At 35.4% G+C, this 18,073-nt stretch overlaps 1 protein-coding gene across 1 annotated transcript in view; it reads right to left on the bottom strand.

Annotated features, from left to right (window-relative positions):
- The window catches only part of pit (probable ATP-dependent RNA helicase pitchoune), a 54,265-nt gene extending 43,683 nt beyond the window's left edge, over positions 1-10,582 (bottom strand). Inside the window, exons 1-5 of the mRNA XM_085945334.1 lie at positions 10,411-10,582; positions 10,224-10,328; positions 5,466-5,612; positions 3,909-4,169; positions 11-160 (exon numbers count right to left, since the gene is read on the bottom strand). Of these exons, the coding sequence (XP_085801460.1) occupies positions 11-160; positions 3,909-4,169; positions 5,466-5,612; positions 10,224-10,328; positions 10,411-10,510 (763 nt within the window). The 5' untranslated portion in view covers positions 10,511-10,582. The remainder of the gene's footprint in view (positions 1-10; positions 161-3,908; positions 4,170-5,465; positions 5,613-10,223; positions 10,329-10,410) is intronic.
- Between the last annotated feature and the right edge of the window lie 7,491 nt (positions 10,583-18,073).

Raw genomic sequence — 18,073 nt, 5'->3', positions numbered from 1 at the left:
AATTGCGAACCTTTTGATAATTTTTGCTGTTCAGTAGCTCTGCTAGCACCTCCCATAATTAGTCCATAAGTGTGATGGTGATATTTCATGAGTTCTTTCAGAACACCAAACGTCTGCATTGACAATTCTCGTGTTGGGGAAATAATAATACATCCGGTTCCTGAAAACAAGGTACATTTTGTATTTAATTGTCAAAACAGTTATTGTCAGGGTCTGTTGTAGTTACATAAAATATATATTTTAAACACTCATGAAATATGAAACAGAGCTTGACACGTCTTGTCAGTAAGATAGCCGCAGCGCAAAAAACGACTCCACTGAACGGAAATTGTCTGGTAATTTACTATAATAATGTCTGACTGCTCTAAATAAAATTTTAATAATTCAATATTAATTCAATGCGCTGGTGTATGGCCACAATGACGCATCTATATAAATGGTGTTTTTTTAAAGGTTTGTTTTTCAAATTCAATCAACATTTTTTTCAGTGACAGCCAATTTGACAGCTGATTTGTGCTCAGTTTCGTTTGCCATTTCACCATGACTAGACTTACGCCAGAACAATGCTTGCTAATTGTGCAAATTTATTTTGAAAATCGTGGTTCACTTCACGAAACTTACCGTGCGCTACGTCAATTTTATGGTCGACATAATCGTCCATCCGAGCAAGTAATTCAAGTAGCCATGGCGCGCCATAATCATTTTATTGAAGGAAACATTTGAATAGCGCATAATTTCGCGTTATGGACCTGTGAATTGGTCTCCAAACTCATGTGATCATGGATTATTTTATGTGGGATATATGAAGTCGCTAGTCTACGTCGATACACCAGAGACAGCTTGGAAGACAACATTCGCCGCGTTATTGCGATATATATAATATACGACCCCAGCTGCTCAAAAAGTGGTCGAAAATTAACTTCCAGATAGCGCTCTCTTCCAGCCAACTGCGGTGTGGCACCCATATGCTCGAAATCATATTTAACCCTTTTACTCCCAAGGGGCCGATATTTCGGCCCACCATACCTATGCGAAAACTCCATCTGGGCCGATCCATCGGCCGAAAGTTTGGAACCAAATTTACGATTTATTCCAAATTTTTTCCCGTCATATTTCGTCTCATGTAGAGGAAGCATTATATTCACTGTGTGTTGGGTGGTGAGTAACATTTATTTTAGTGTCTGCATTGTTTATAATTATGCCATACCCTAATAACTCACAAGTCATAATTGCTCTGCTGTCGAACTTGAGACCAAAGAGGGTCATAAAAATAATAAAACATTATTTTTATGACACATTTTAAATTCTGATATTTCTTTTAGTTGTGTTATGATTCATATATCACATTACAAAATGAATTTTGTAATTTTTGAACTAACAATGGATGCCACTGTATTTTTGGTAAGATGGTGAAAAAATACATGAATATAAATATTATTATAAATAATTTAGTGCTTTGAGACTTATTTTTTGAAATGACTTCATTCCATATCAGTTAGTCTTCGATACTGTATCGAATTCTCTTGCGATTTCGTGAATTGAATAATATTCTTGAATACCTTGACACTATACGATTTTTTTTGATTACTTTATAAAAATTCTATTTCATAGAGAAATAATAATATGTTTATTTTTTTTTCTGTTACTACATAAGGATAGATTATATTATCAAATTTGATATATCAATTATAAATAAAAAAATGTTATCACACTTGTTTTGTTGTTCAAACATAGTTTTATCCGTTCATTTCTAAATAAATATTGATACATTATTTTTTTCTTTTGTTTTATTGATGTAAACTATCAATATTATTACTTATTATTGCTTTATACACCATTGAGAACACACAAAAAAAGTTTCAAATTTTTAAAACATGTGTAGAATTAGTTATTTAAAAAAAACTAAATCGACGATTTTTTGTCAAAAAACGCTTGGGAGTTTTCGCACATGCTAGGCTAAATCAGCTGGGAGTAAAAGAGTTAAACACTAATGGTATAAAATTATCTTTCCAATAAAGCCAATACCACAGCTATTGCCCCAATTTTTATGTGTTTTATTTTATTTTAAAGTTCTATACCTAAAAAAACACCTTTTACTTCTGAGGACTTTCTTCGGGTGATAACAAAATTCATTGTATAATTCGTAGGGAATATTTCACACCAATGTGTATAAATTCTCCACTGAATGTAATCTTGGAAAGGAAAAAAACTCTGACCTACGACGATGGGGTTGTTATCATTTCTCATGATATAAACATTGTTTTTGAAAGGTTCCTACCTCAGCTAGCGATAGCGGTCAAAAATATTTTCAAGAAGATAATACGGGGAAGTTCACATCGATTCAAGATAATGTCGGTGTTTTGGGAGAATTAACCAAAAATGCTTTTTTACAAGAGGAAGATTTTTAACTTTTGTTATTTATTTATTAATTACCTGTGGATGATTATAAATGTTCAACAAGTTTATAATAAACCTTAGAAAGAATACTGTCTTTATAATATAATATCAACCAGCTGCTAAAAATCAGGAACTGGAAAGATGTGCGGAGGACCGTTCCGGCTGGAGGACGGCGGTGGAGGAGGCCAGGGCTCGACTTGAGCTGTAGCGCCATCGAAGAAGAATGTCACATTCGCTTTTTATCAGTAACACTAAGTGGATATTCGCCCTTACGATTATCGTTTATAAGTACTTTCCTGTGTAGATACAAAGTCATTTTTACACAATAAAGTTAGTGAGGTACATATTGTTTTTTCATTAAAATCTCAATTTAGCCAAAATGGTTGATTCCCCCTTTTTACAAAATACCGACGAATTATATTCTGAGCTGAAATCTCCGTTTTGGCAAAGGAAGAGTGTAATAATTGAGCTATCTTCCGACTGTACATAAAACAAAATTTACTCATCAGGATTTCCGGTGCCAAACACCGTAAGGAAAACTAAGTATCACTCAAAACTCAATGTGGAACAGGAAATTAATGCATAGAAAGTATTTTACCCGTTAGATACCTACTGCTAGGACTCGAAATGGACCAGAGTCGCATGGAAAAAATAATTTGAGTGCCTGCGCTAAGCCTAATAACAAAATATGGGATAATAATAAAAAATCTAACACACTTATTTCTATAAAATATACATAAAATTAGATATATACAGTCGAACTTGGTTATTACAATCACGGAAATATCGAGATCGTAATAAGGAAACATTCGTTGACGATTTCATGATTTTTACGTTTATGATTTGCTCCGTACATTTATTCACTTTTATAACGAGCAACTTCTCGGGTATACCGAGCAAAACTGTTAATGTGTCTATCGTTTAAAAACAAAATTTTCGACCCTAAGCAATAAAATCCGGCCGGGCAGTTAACTAGACCGATGCCACCGGGATCGGATTAGGTTTATGATACTAGTGAAGTGTCCAAGTACCTAATTGGTGTTTTCGCCGACAACATTGAAAAAATATCAACACATGGTTGAAATTGCATGTAAAAAATCCAAGCTTTGTGAAGTCAACAGGTAGTTTTGTAGTTTATGAATGCCATGCATGTTTCGGGGATTTTTACGATGATTTTCGAATTTTTTATGTTCCATGCTTTAAATAGATCATGGCGCGATAAATGTTATATAACAATATCACGAGTAATGCGTATAACGAGCAAATTCAGTCAGTCCCATCTTCCTCTTAATAACCAAGTTTGACTGTATAATGTCAATATTTTCGGAAAATTATCAAGCAGTCCAGTTCGTAAAATTTTCCATTTCGAGTGTTGTCGACTGCAAATTACATACCTAGTTCGAAAATGATTATTATGAAAAAAAAAAAACCCTCTTTTCATCACGATTAATCCGTTATCTGGGTAATAAGACCTAATTAATTTTTGAGTCGATTGTAGTATATTTTCTTACCATTTCTGGGCATGAACTTGAGTTTGTTGATTAGCTCAATGGCGGGTATAAGAAAAGCGAGGGTCTTTCCGGAGCCAGTCTGCGCCGCTCCCACCAGATCGCGGCCCTCCAGGAGAGCAGGAATTGACCGCGCCTGGATCTCCGTCATGGTAGTAAACTCCATGTCTTTGATTCCCATGAGGGTTGCCTCGCACACTTTGCCTTCCAGCGAAGAGAATTGCGTGTCGGACAATATGCCGAGACTTATGCTTGAACCTGGTACTGTGAGGAGAATGGACAATAATTAATTAACCATTTCCCGACGGGAATTCTCGAGATTTTCCATCCCGAATCTCGAGAATTGAAATTTTTAACATTTCAGGATTTCTTTATTATCAAATATTAATTGAAAAAACGATTTTCTATATGAAAAAAGTGGACAGAAAACACAAAACGTTCTAAGACTGATCGGGGCATTTAACACAATTAAGCCAACATCTACTCAAAACGAGCACAATTTTTGCAACATCAGGGAATTATGTGTCTCAAAAGCGTACGCGATTGTCAGACGCAGCGGGTTGACAGTCTGTGTTTTTTGAAATTCCATTTTAATAAGTAATGTTTTTAATTGTTTTTGTTTTCCTACTTTTATTTTGTTTGTCTTCTTACACAAATATAAAAAAAAACATATTTTTTTGGAATTTGTCTGTTTTTACACTGATTTTAGGATTTTTACAGTTTTTTTTTTAAATTTTCCCATATCTCGAGAATTCCCGAGAATTCTTTTCTGGAAATCCCGAATCTCGAGAATTCAAAATTTGAGGAAATCGCGAATCTCGAGATTGAGATTTTCTCGGGAAATACCCAACTCTTAACTATTAGTATTATGTAATAATTTATTGTGGAATAAATACGATAAATTAAAAGAAGATAATACTAACATAAGTGTTTGTTAATTATTAAGAAAACGTTTTAACAATGTGCTAAAAATAACTTATGTGCAAAAGTAGAATTTCAAATGTGGATTAAACAAAGATGTTGAATCTTATTCCAGATGGACCCTTCCGCGATTTCCCTATAAAAATCTCTGAAGTTAGTTCCAGTTTGATATAAGTGCCATTTTTGTATGCAAAAATATAGAAGTACAAAATATGTTTATTTACGTGAGAGTTTGATTGAAAATTAATACTGTACTTTTTTGCCTCATTGCAATCGATTTGGCTCTATACAAGAATTTTCTCTTCATTATATACACCAAAACCTGATTACTCCCAACGTAAAAGGAGTTGTAACTAATAACCGATAATCGGAAGATATATTTTAATAATCATTTACAAACAGTTTTACAACTAGACTGTTTAAAGCTCATCTTTGAAAACAATGACCCGGTCGACCTCATACAAGATGGAGGGATTGTCGAGTTGGATTTAAAGACCTTGGACATCTTAAACTGGAGGGATGCCGGTTTGAACAGACCTAGATGGAGGCAGATGCGTAGGAGGCCAAGACCCACATAAGGTTGTATCCCCAAGAAGAAGAATTAATTGAGATTTGTGATGGCGACTGCATGATACTCACATTTCTTTCCAAGGTCTTCAGTGTGCTCTCCTTTACCGGTGACTTTGGTGTCATCATCTTCATGGTCAATCTGCTCCTCGTCTGGTTCCTCATTGTCTGATTCCTCTGATATACTTTTTGACTTCTTACGCTTCTTTCTACGCTTTGCTAAAAATATTACAAAAATATTTATTGAAAACAATGTCTTTTATATTGAAAATATGTCAGTACATGTGTTAAAGAAATGATACCGGATTATTTCAATTCTACAAAAACTGTAAGGGCTAAAGCACACAGCGCGTGGCACGATAGACACAAAAAGCATATGCCGTTTAAACCCTCTGCCCACATCGCACGGCTTCTTGCAGTGTGCTCCACAACTTTTAAAGTCATACGTTTTTCATGGTACTCCTTGACGACCTTAATATTGGAAGCGGCATTGGATATGTCAAACATATGGCCCATTTTTTTACATTTCATAAAGGACGGCATCTCTCGCAACAAAAATCTTTCAATATAAAAATCCATATCACTAGCAGTGAAACCACGAATCTCGGGATTGAAAAGTTTCAATTGTAAATCCTTGACAAATTGTCATCCAGTTTGTCTGTCCAAGAATATCAGCAAGCAGTCTTCTCCAACCAGAAAAAGCACCAGCATAATTTTAAACGGAAAAAAAGAGAATCCGAACCTATGTTTCTTCTATCTATGCTCTTCTTGAGTCGTGACTGCCAAAAGGGCAATTTTTTAACGAACCACTATCGAAGTTATTGAAGCGGCCGCTTCGATTTTGTGTGAGAAATTTTATTTCTGCTTCGATATTGACAACCGCATCTGAAAGTGGCGGACGCTTTTGAGTTTCACATGCTTCGGCGCTGGAGATTGTCTGTTTAAATTTTGTGGAAAGGCTTTATTATTTATTGTTTTTTGTCCTACATATTATCGTTGGAATGTGATTTTGTGTTTAAATTCTCATTTGTTTATTGTGATTTTGTAATATAGAGACATACATATTATTTTATTAATATTAGATTTGTAAAATACATCAGGAGTTCTCTTTTGATTCTCTATTGATCTTCTATTTACCATTGCAATATCAATATTACGTACAAAAGGTAATATTACGTATACGTACATAATTGTCGTAATTACGAGGGGAGTTCCATAAGTCCACGGATTCGTGGTGCAAGTAGCAAGTATTGGGGTTAAAATTATTTTTTTATTGTTAGGTAATCCTTTTTAGGTATACTTGTGCAATTTCAAATTGATTGTTCCATTAAGTCGCTTCCAATATTCAAAAGAACAAATGAAAGTCTATGATATTTTAAAAAATGTCAAATATTGAGGTCTGTGCAGTAATTAAATTCCTCACAAAACAGGGAAAAAGTGTAGAAACCATTCAAATTGAAATGAAATTTGTTTATGGCACTCTTTGTTGTGGTAAAACCATGATTTTACCTTCTATTTTCAAGTATTTATTTTAAATAAATAAATATCTATATTCAAGTTTCGAATCAAAAATAAATGACGGAAGGTTAAGACGTGACTGCTATTTTTAGAATTATGTCGAGCATAATCATCACCGTTATTTCTACCGCGATTCCGTCGCCAACTTCATACATGTCTGCATATTTGTTCCAAACTTATAAGCGCTACAGGACAAGCTTACACTCTATGTTGTTTTTTTTTTATTGTCGATGACTATCTTTTTAAGCAAATAATAAATAATGTGATTCAAAAAAAGTAACTATTGTGTTCGATCACATATAATTTATAAATTGTTATTAAAAATAAATATTGTATTTCGTGAATATTATTTAGGTTACTTCAGTCATATTGACATTTCATGTCATATTGACATTTCAAAGACGGTGATAAAGTTTTATTTTATACTACAAAATTCAGTGTATTACTGTGTTTTGAATGTGGATAAATTATCTCATATTGTACCGAAATCATTCATCAGTGCTTTAATTATATTATTTATTAAATTGTCTAGTGTTCCGATTGAAGTTGAAAATTGTTGTGCGATCATTCCCGAGTTTGACGTTTCTTCAAAAATAAAAATTATCAAAGCTTGACCGTCCAAGGGTTCATTTAGATTTGAATACAGCAAAAAAACTTATATTAGACATTTTCACAACAATTTATATGATAAATATTCGTTTTTAACTGGCAGTTATACATTAAACAAACTTTTTTATTGGCCATGCGTATTGTTTGCTAAAGAATAGTCTGTGTGGAATTCTACTGGCATAAGTGATTTAAATAATTTGATAAATTCAGCGGTGAAACATATGACCAGTGTGTCGTTGTCATTAGTGTGCACCAATTCATCAGTAGTAATATCGTAAGTATTATCTTCTTATTTCCTGTAAGTTACCTGACAAGTGTGCTTTTTTTCTCTGATCTCCACAGCTTACCTCTTTCCAAAAGTCATCCTTCGCCACTGGATCTCGCAACTAGTGATTATAACCTGTTTCCAAATTTGAAGATAGACTTACGTTGAAAACATTTTGATGATGAATAAATACAGGCAGCCGTAAACGAGCATTTTGAAGGCAAATCAGAAAATATTTTTATGAAGGTTTCGAAAGAATTGGCCCAACCATCCGCCTCAGCCTTAATCCCACAAGTTGGCTTCTGACCGGGTAAATCATGCACCGGACAAGTTCTCAACCTCGTCCAACACATCGAAGATGTATTCAACAAGGGACTGGTAAACGGAGCTGTCTTCATAGACAACCGAGTACGATACAGTTAACCATAGAATCCTGCTGAGTAAACTTTACAACCTCCTGAATATCTTCAAAATAACAAGAGTGATTGAAAAACTTCTAGCCAACCGAAGATTTTTTGTAACTCTGAACGGGAAACGCAGCCGTTGGCGGCAATAATGGAATGGCCTTCCACGGGGTAGAGTCCTGGCACCCATACTGTTCAAAGTTTATACTAATGATCAGCCAATCAGAGTCAACACAAAACACTTCCTTTATGGAGACGACCTAGCTAAAGACATACTACGACCTCAATCAACTTAAGTCAAATCCAGGTAAAACACAGGTAACATAACAGCGTTCCATCTCCGAAACAAGGATGCAGGGAAATTGCATGATGTCGTTTGGGATGGGGTGCATATAGAACCCACAAACAGCCCAAAATATCTGGATATCACATAAGTTCGGACGCTGTCCTATAAACAACACTGCATTAATGCCAAAATGAAGACAGCGGCAAGGAGCAGTATCTTGAGAAAACTAAGCGGCAATACGTGGGGAGCTCAACCGCATACACTCAGGGTCTCAGCCTTTGCACTAGGCAACTCGGTGGCCGACTACACCTGTCCAGTATGGCACAAGTCTGCGCACACGAGACATGTGGACACTGCGTTTAACGAAACCTGCCAGATCCTAAACTGCAGCCCGAGTTGAAAAGGCAGCCCAAGAGAGGGACCCGCGACACGTCATGTATGGGTATCAAATATTCAAAACAAGGCTAAAATCCAGAAAAAGCTTTATGGCGACAACTATACCTCTGACCGTCCCACCCGAAGAAGATAGATTATCCGTATGGGAGGCGAACCTAGCCTTTGAGGGTCTCGAAGATTGGGTAAAGCCAGCGGAGCATCTCCCACCTGGAGCTAGTCTCAGGTACCGTACATGGGAAACCCTAAACAGACTGAGAATATGGCAAGAATAGAATAATACAATATGGTGAAGTGGTCCGATAACCAAACACCATTACGGGAAATTAAAATAAATTCTGTGTTTATCTTCAATCATTTCGTCAGCACTAAGACTATCTGTGTTATTCTGAGACAACATTGTAAGTAAGTTTTGCGTCAGCATTACTTTCAGAAGTACGAGTGAAACGTCTTGGTAAAATCAAAATATTCATTAGAGTAGTCAAATGATACAGTGCTCTAGCAAAATGTTTTCTAAATGCGTAAAGAAGACCATCACTAATACAAGGTACTATGTGATGTTATCAGAATGAGAAATCATAGGTATGTATCATCATACCCTTTTTGAGGTAAAAAACTTCAACGCTTATTCATTGAAATGTGAATTTCGGACTGTCATTACAAGTTGTGGTAAGTGTGCCGCAGATGCCCGCATGAGTTTTTACCAAACCCAACCTAACCTAACATAACCTAAAACGCCAGCTAGACGGCAGCGACTAGCCTACGTGATATATACTTTTACAACGCTTTTCGTTTTCCTGTCCATATGCACGAGCTTCCCGATACAAAGCGGCTTGCGCATGTAAGATTGTCGTAAAACATGAGTGTCTAGCCGGCGCTTTACCTAATATTATTATAATCTTAGTGTGTGATAACGATGCATCGAAATGTGTGAAAATTTCAGATTTTAAATTAACAATTATTGGATTGAAACGCATCTGCGCCGATAGAAAAAGGTATTTAATATAATTGTCTACATGAAATAAACTTTTTTCGTAAAAAAAAATAATATAAAAGCTCATAAGACATAATTACCCAAGTTCTTTTGACGATATCTTTACCATTTTTTTTTTGGATAAATACACAGTTTAATACGTCGCTTTTATAGTCGTTGTCATTTGCGACTTAAAAACAAACCAAATCTTAGCATAACCTATTGAGTTAGATTTTGGAAATTTGAAAGTAAAGGTTCTAGATATTTATCCTACGGAAACGAACGAAACCTGTATAATTAGAATTAGAGTATATTTACAGAATATAATGTGGACATAGAATGACATTTCAATACGGAGGAAAGTTAAAAAAAAATTACTCACAACTGCCGTCAACGTCTTCACTTCCACGCTTTAATGATTCTTTGACGCTTTCTTGTGTTACTAATTGAACTTCAGATTCATTTTTCACTTTCTCTGTTTTAATATCTGAAATAATTCATAAACGAAACATTAAACAGTATCACTATTAGGTTATGAGTTACATGTAAACAATATAAGGTAAACGTACCATTTTCCTCTTTCTCAGCTTCTTTCTTCTGTAGAAACATAAGCTTCTTTTTCTCACGATTTTTTATTTTACGCATAAGAACCTTTTCCGGCACAGACATTTTGAGTTTTTAAAAACTACGACAGCGTGTTTAAATGTCAATTCATAACCAAACACGTGCGTACTCGTAAAGAAATGGCGGGCCAGAGTTTCTCAAATTCTCGGTTATTTTTTTTCTGAGAAACAAAAAAGATGGCAACACTGTTATACCTATAAACGTTGGTCTTTCATCTGGGAGACCGGGTTCGACCCAGAGAAAACACAATATATTTTTGTGATTTCTTTTTGTGAATATGCGTGGGACGTAATCGGTAGGTATTCATTTCTAAAAGAACTTATCTATTTGTGAAAAATTAAAGACCTACATTTTTATTAATTAGGTAAGTGACAAAGAGATTGGACTCCTCCTTTGGTAAGTGCGTACCTTTATTGTTTCTTTTTAATTTTTCAAAAGCTGCTAGTTGTCATAATTATTTAGTTTGAAAAAATCATCGCTAGATGTCGTGTATTATACCCCGTTTACACGTGCATGGATGTACTGTGCACGGTAAGAAAATGTATGGGGAAATATGTATTATCTTGCAGTGTTGGCAAATTGTGATGATTTATTGCACGCAAGTAAGATTATTTTCGATCTGTGCCTGCGCAGAAGAGCGATGGAGAGCGAGATAGCGATAGAGAACATGCCGGTAAAAAAACGAACTAGGTAAACATTTTGAGCTCCAATTTTCAATGCGATCTGTCAGATAGTAGTATAAAATGACAACATCGCGTCTCGCTTACTCCTGAAGAATGATATTGGAGAGACAGTCAGCACTTTTAGGTGTAAACAGTTATTGTCATGACTGTTTATTATGAGCACAATTACCGACAGTAATTCCATGCATGTGTACAGGCGCTATTATATTGATTCTGAATCGCATGCGGGATGTCGAATTGCGGCAATTACATGATCGTCGCTGATCGTCACTTTAATAGCAGTGACGTCAGCATCAGCGATCCTAACACCAACCCCTGGGGTTGTTGTGGCGTGGCTGCTGGTGGCGTCACCGCTGGTCAGTGCAGTGTTGTCAACCGTACTATAATTATAGTATTTGTACTATGGTTAACATGGTTGTTTATTATCGTAGTATATTTTTGGGTTTCCAGCGTGTGTTACATCATCTCTTGATAATGGCCTCTGCAACGAGCCCGAAACGTCCAGTAAAGAAGGACACACGGTGGAAACCCAAAAATCTACTACGATATGTAAAAAGTACAAAAATTTCGATATTTCTATTCGATAAATTGGTGCAAAGTATTATAATTTTGCAATATAAGAAGATTTGGAAAACTTGCTCGAATTGCTTGAAAAACATAAAAAATCCATTGACTTTGGTTTAAAATTAAAGTTCTTCAATTCTTCGGTAACCATTTTTGGTCGGAAGAGGTACTTAAAAAAGGGTCTCGGAGTTTCTCAAATTCTCCGTTATTTTATTTCTGAGAAACAAAAAAACCTATACATTTTCAAGAGATGACAACGCGTACTATATTTTTCCCCCAAATACTATAATTTTAGAGGTTCTGTACTATAATTCCACTTTGAAAAGATGGCAACACTGCCTGCGGCAAAATTTTTCTACTAAAAAAACGAGCCGACTCAGTGTTGCCAACCGTACTATAATTATAGTACAATACTATAATTTTGATTCCGCTAAAAATGTAAAATACTATAATTTTACGCCAAATATGCCAAAATTCTATAATTTTAAATGATTCAAGACAAAAAATGTTCCTATACTATATTTTTTATAGAAATACTATAATTTTTACGCCTTTGTACTATAATCAGCATTGAAAACTGGCCGACTATGAAAAACTGGTAACCTACGGTCCGCGGCAAAACATCTCTAGTCTAAATTGAGAAACGGAAATCTACCGATATTATGTCGAATTTACTGAATTTTTTTCCAAATTCTACTGAAATTTTAAATTTTGACAAACACTGCCCGTGGCTGTCAAATTTTGGTGTGGCAATTGTAGAAAATATTTTAAGGATTGCCAGGATGTAAATATTAAAAATTAAGCTAGCCGCAGCGCTATCAGAATATAAAATATTATATCATGGTAAAAATAATTGCAGAGAAGAATAAAAAAATAATTCCAATAAATAAGCGACTGACATAAAGATCAAAATATATTATTATTAATCTACAATGGAGTCAATCACTTTTATATTATCATTAAATAGATGTTCATAAATAAATTAAAAGAGTTTTTTTTCTCGACCATGTCCGATCCTAATAGGATCATATTATGGGCCTCCACAGAGTAGAAGGTTTGTATTAACGATTTTGTTTTTTACGAGAAATGGATGTCAGCCACTTGCTCAAGCTAGGTCCATACCCTGACTTACACACCAATTGAAAAACAATATGTGTACTTGCCACACCCAGGATTCGAACCTGAGAGCCACAGCGTGGTAGTCCAACGCTTAAGCCGCGCGGTCACCGTGGGTGTTACTAGAGTTTAAAGTTTTTCTTACAAATAAAATAGGTAGGTACTGAGATATCCCGGGTCTTGTGGCTAGCTCGGGATGTTGATAGGACCCGGGATTCACAAAAATTAAATAATAAATAGAAATAGGTAGCAGTAAAATGAAAAGGTCTTGATTATTTCGTTCAGAGAACGTGGTTTTTATATTTTGGCTATATCGACACACCATCAATTCACAATATTATTCTTACACATTTCCGTCACTTAATATTACTGCTTAACAGGGCTCGAAATGGATCGGAACGCACCGGAGAGCCGTTCCGGTTCGTGTAATCAATAAAATTATCGCTCCGCCTCGTGGAAAAAATAATTTTACCGTCTGAGCTAGATAAGCCAAATAACAAAAAATCCAACACGCTTATTTTTTTATAAAATATAAGTACCTACATAAAATTTGATAACTATGTTAATTATCCACAGAAAATTTTCGAGCGCTCCAATTCGTAAACTTTTCCATTTCGAGCGCTGCTGCTTAATCTCTAATCGCTTTAACTTTAAACTTAATTCTCTATATCCGTTTCTCTAACTATTTTTTTTTCACGCCCATGCGTGGTTATAAAATTATATTCAAATATCATTTAAAGCAACTTTTCCTATGCCACGAAGCGGATAAAAAATAAACAATTAAAGTTGTAAAAACATCATAATATATTTGAATAAAAATATATGGTGATTCCATGGCCCCACATCCTGAAGCGGGCCCCCAGTCCAGTATCTTTGTCGGCCCCCCTACCTATCACTAAGGTTAAAGGCAGTGTGACGCTCTATAGTAGCGTTTTTCAAATGGCGTTCGAGGTCAAATAAAATTAAGGGTAGGTACCAATGAATGTATCAACAAACATTAACCAAACACAATCACATATTTTAAAATGGTAAGACGCCTTAAGGAAATTAGCGCCGCAGGCGATTTTTTTAACGATTAGAGCAATTATGTGATGTGCGTTTATCTCACTTATCTGGTCGATTTCCCAGGCTAGAGCCCTGTCACCCCCCTTTGTGGGAGCCATGGTGATTTCCAAAGTTCAGTTCAATTTTCGTCTGGAAAATCGTCTCGATTCCTTTTCTTAGTGTTAGAGTCTATGGCTGAATATCTTCCACTGAGTAACCACCGATCAACGTATTTTGAGTATCAAAGTATCAAAAAGTGTCAAAGGTGGTCCGACGAGTTTGATGAATTAAGTGCTGAAACTGTTTTGGTCTTCAACGAAGCTCTTATTGGGATCATCAATTAGAATTATTATTTATTTGCTAGAATTCGCGTTCAAATTCACTGGAAGAAATGGTAATAGAATTCAATGCATAATATATCAAACGCGATAGTTTTTTAGGATACGTCTTTTCATATTACGAGATGATTCAGAAATATTAACTTGTACCATGTAAGCGTAAACATTGTTTCGTCTAATTGCTTTTGACAAATACCATGTAAAAAGGTGCCGGAACGTCGTTCCACCGCATTACATCACAAAAAAGGCAGAGCTCGAAATGGACCAGAGTGAACCGGAGCGCCGTTCCGGTTCATAAAATCCCCAAAATTATCGTTTTGTCTCGTGGAAAAATTAATTTGACCTTTTGTGCTAGATAGGCCAAATAACAAAAAATCAAATACACTTTTTTTGGAAAATACACAAAATTAGATAACAATGTTAATATTTTCGTAAAATTATCGAGCGCTCCGCTTTGTAAATTTTTCCATTTCGAGCACTGAAAAAGTCATAGTAACATGTAACATCCAATGATGTAACTGCCAGTGGCGAAGGGTGGGGGCAGGCTGTTAAGATCCGGCATAAATCGCTACAATTTACAGATCGTTTTGATTAGTTTTTAAAATTCAATTACAACTATAATAGATAATAGTAAAAAAATACTCATCCATCTATAAAATATCTAAAATTATACCATTAAATCATACATTATTTCAGATATTTTATAGATAGAATAATATTTTGTATCTATTACAATTTGGTTTAGGCAGGGCTTAATGAATTTAAAAAATATAACCAACAACATATTGTGCAACATGTATTCTTAATTCAACGAAAATAAATAAGTATGAATAAAAAAGTGTGCACTATTTTGTCGAATCGCCCATAACATACCAAAACTATTATGATTTGGTTTAGGCAAGGCTTAATTGATTTATAAAAAACTAACGAATACCATCTGTAGGGTGTAGTCTTAGTTCAATAAAAACAAATTCGTATGATTAACAAAGTTTAATGTGCATTATTTATATCGGATACAGCAGCGCTCGAAATGAAAAAGTTTACGATCCGGAGTGCTCGACAATTTTCTGAAGATATTTACATAGTTAAAAATTTTATGTGTACTTCATAAAAATAAATGTGTTCCATTTTCTACTATATGGCCTATCTAGCTCAGACGGTCAAAATATTTTTTCCACGAGACGGAGCGATAATTTTATCGATGTCACGAACCAGAACGGCGCTTCGGTGCGTTCCGGTCCATTTCGGGCTCTGGGATACAGCCTACCTCTACCCCTAGTGACGGACGTCCCTAGACAAAATTCCGCCCTAGGCAGCGCCAAAATGCCGCCCCATTTTTATACAGTATTTTTATCATCCTTAAAAGTTTCATGATCCCAATATTTAAGAAATGTGTTGAATGGATACATAACTAACAAAATATATACTCACCACTAAATCCAATTTAAATGCCATCCCTACTTCAATTAACAATATTGCGAGTCCACGGTTTCAGATGCATTTAAAAATACACCAGACAACTTTCAAAAGTCGCGAGTGGCTGGCAAAAATATTTGGATAAATTAATTATTAGGTAAGTAGGTACCTATGTTTTTTTCTTTCTTTTTTTCGACCATGTCCGATCCTAATAGGATCATATGGGCCTCCACAGAGTAGAGGTTTGTATTAACAGATTTTGTTTTTACGAGAAATGGATGTCAGCCATTTGCTCAACCTATTAGGTCCATACCCTGTCACACACAAATTGAAAATCAATATGTGTACTTGCCAGACCCAGGGGACTCGAACCTGGGACCCACGGCATGATAGTCCAACGCTTAAGCCGCGCGCCCACAGTGTACCCACCTATAATTCGCTAATCTGCACGTGTCATTGCTGATCATCAAGGACTAGACATCGCGAACGCGACAAAAATACAGTCGTGTTAAACCTTTTATGGTAATTAATACATTTTGTTTCCAAACCATTGAGCTGAATTTTTAAATGGAGAGACGTTTTCGTAATTAGGTACTAAGTTTAGGTACCTATTTCTATAATATAAGTATTTAATACTAATGATTTTCTTCGATTTTCCGCTCTTCGAGTAACTGCTGCCACCAAGCGATGCTCAATCTGCCTACCCCCACGGGATGTCACTGACCCTTCGCCACTGGTAATTACATAATATGATACTCCACGAACAGAATATATTTTAATAATAACATTTTTTTGAGTTTAAATCTTTTTATTTTTTAGATATTCATTGATGCAAGTGTGTTATTCTGCCGCTAGATGCCACTACTTACTAGTACGTTATTCGCCTTATCAGTGTCTAATCTAATCAATAAGTTTGTTGTCATCATACATTTCTCTGATCAATGGCAATGATCAATACTGATTAGTGATTAGTAACGTTTTAATTCAATGTAATAACATATTATCTGACGATAACTTGCACTACATAGGCTAGGGACAGTGGAGAAGAAAAAAACAATATTTAGAGACAATGAGTTGATATAGAATATAAATAATTTAGAGATATAATATCATAATAATAAAAATATCATAGATACGATGAGGCTATAATATTTGTATAAAGAAAAAAACAATGTGTGCTTCAAAAACCGACAAGGGATGTGTCACCCTCCCCCCTCCTAGAATCTTTTATTACTGCCTAGGCACGCACTTATCAATAATAATTAATATATGGCAATAAACACAGGGTCGCATTTGTCATCATTGTCATCATCACACGTAAGAAAATTAAAATTAAAAGAAAAAACAAAAAAACATATTTTGAAGTAGGTAAGAAAATGAGGATCAAAATTTTTTGTTGCATTAAAATTTTACCTACCTATATAGATAATTCGATGGATTTTCTTGACATACCATATCGGCACGTTATGGCATTATTAAGACGATACATCAGTGAAACGGCAAATAATTTTCAACTATAGGCGCGACGAAATTTTGGACTCGCTGGCATTTGGAGAGCGAACGTCGAGGTGTCAATACGTCAATTTGTTTCGTGATGGTGACGGGGGCATTAATTCTTAAATCGTGTAAAGATGACTAAAAACGTTACCCATTTACTTGAATAAAAAAACATGTCAATGAATATATTATTATTGTTACTAATAGAACATGGTGTGTAAAATTCCCACCTCCGCTCCCGTTATGTATATGCAGCCACGTCATACGCGGCCGGCTAACATAACCCTTACGTGTGCCAGATCAAAGAATTTAACCCCTCATTTTGTACCGAGCAGAGACGCACGGGACTGGTGATGCAACCTTGCACCGAAGTGCGAATGCATGATGTTAATTTATATGGCAACTATCAGAGTGACTTTAATTTGAAGAGTCGCAAGGGGAGTCGAGAGTCTCCCGCCCCCCGTACGCTCTGGCGAATTTAGTAAAGGCCGCAAAATTGGCCTCGGTTGCCACCATGTCTGCGTGTCCTATTGGAAACATGAATGTATCATGTCAATGAATATATCATTATTGTTACTAATAGAACAATAAACAGAACATTAAATGGACGCATGTTGGATTTATATGACAAATTATATTTCGTTCGGCATGCGTCATTTGCACCCGCGACCCTCAATCCGCGCATCACCTAGCCACGATCTTTTTAGACCATGCCTCAACTGAGGTACAGCCCTAATTTTTCAGTGGGTATGAAATATGAATTCAGACTTTAGTTAGAGAATGTATCTTAAGAAAGGTGGGGAGGAGTTCAACAATCATTATTGTTGTGGAGACATGTTTATTTCTCAAAGACAGTCACAGTGTGATACAATCATTATTCTATAAATTATGAATGTAAATTGTGAATGTTTAAAAATTAAACTCCAGCAACCCGCCTTAAATGAACCCAT

This window comes from Rhyacophila brunnea, unplaced genomic scaffold (genome assembly GCF_057557595.1).
Source record: "Rhyacophila brunnea isolate RB1 unplaced genomic scaffold, BYU_Rbru_1.0 scaffold_18, whole genome shotgun sequence".
Classification (NCBI taxonomy): domain Eukaryota; kingdom Metazoa; phylum Arthropoda; class Insecta; order Trichoptera; family Rhyacophilidae; genus Rhyacophila; species Rhyacophila brunnea.
The sequence above is the reverse complement of the archived record's forward strand: the minus strand, read 5'-3'. Positions and strand labels throughout refer to the sequence as shown.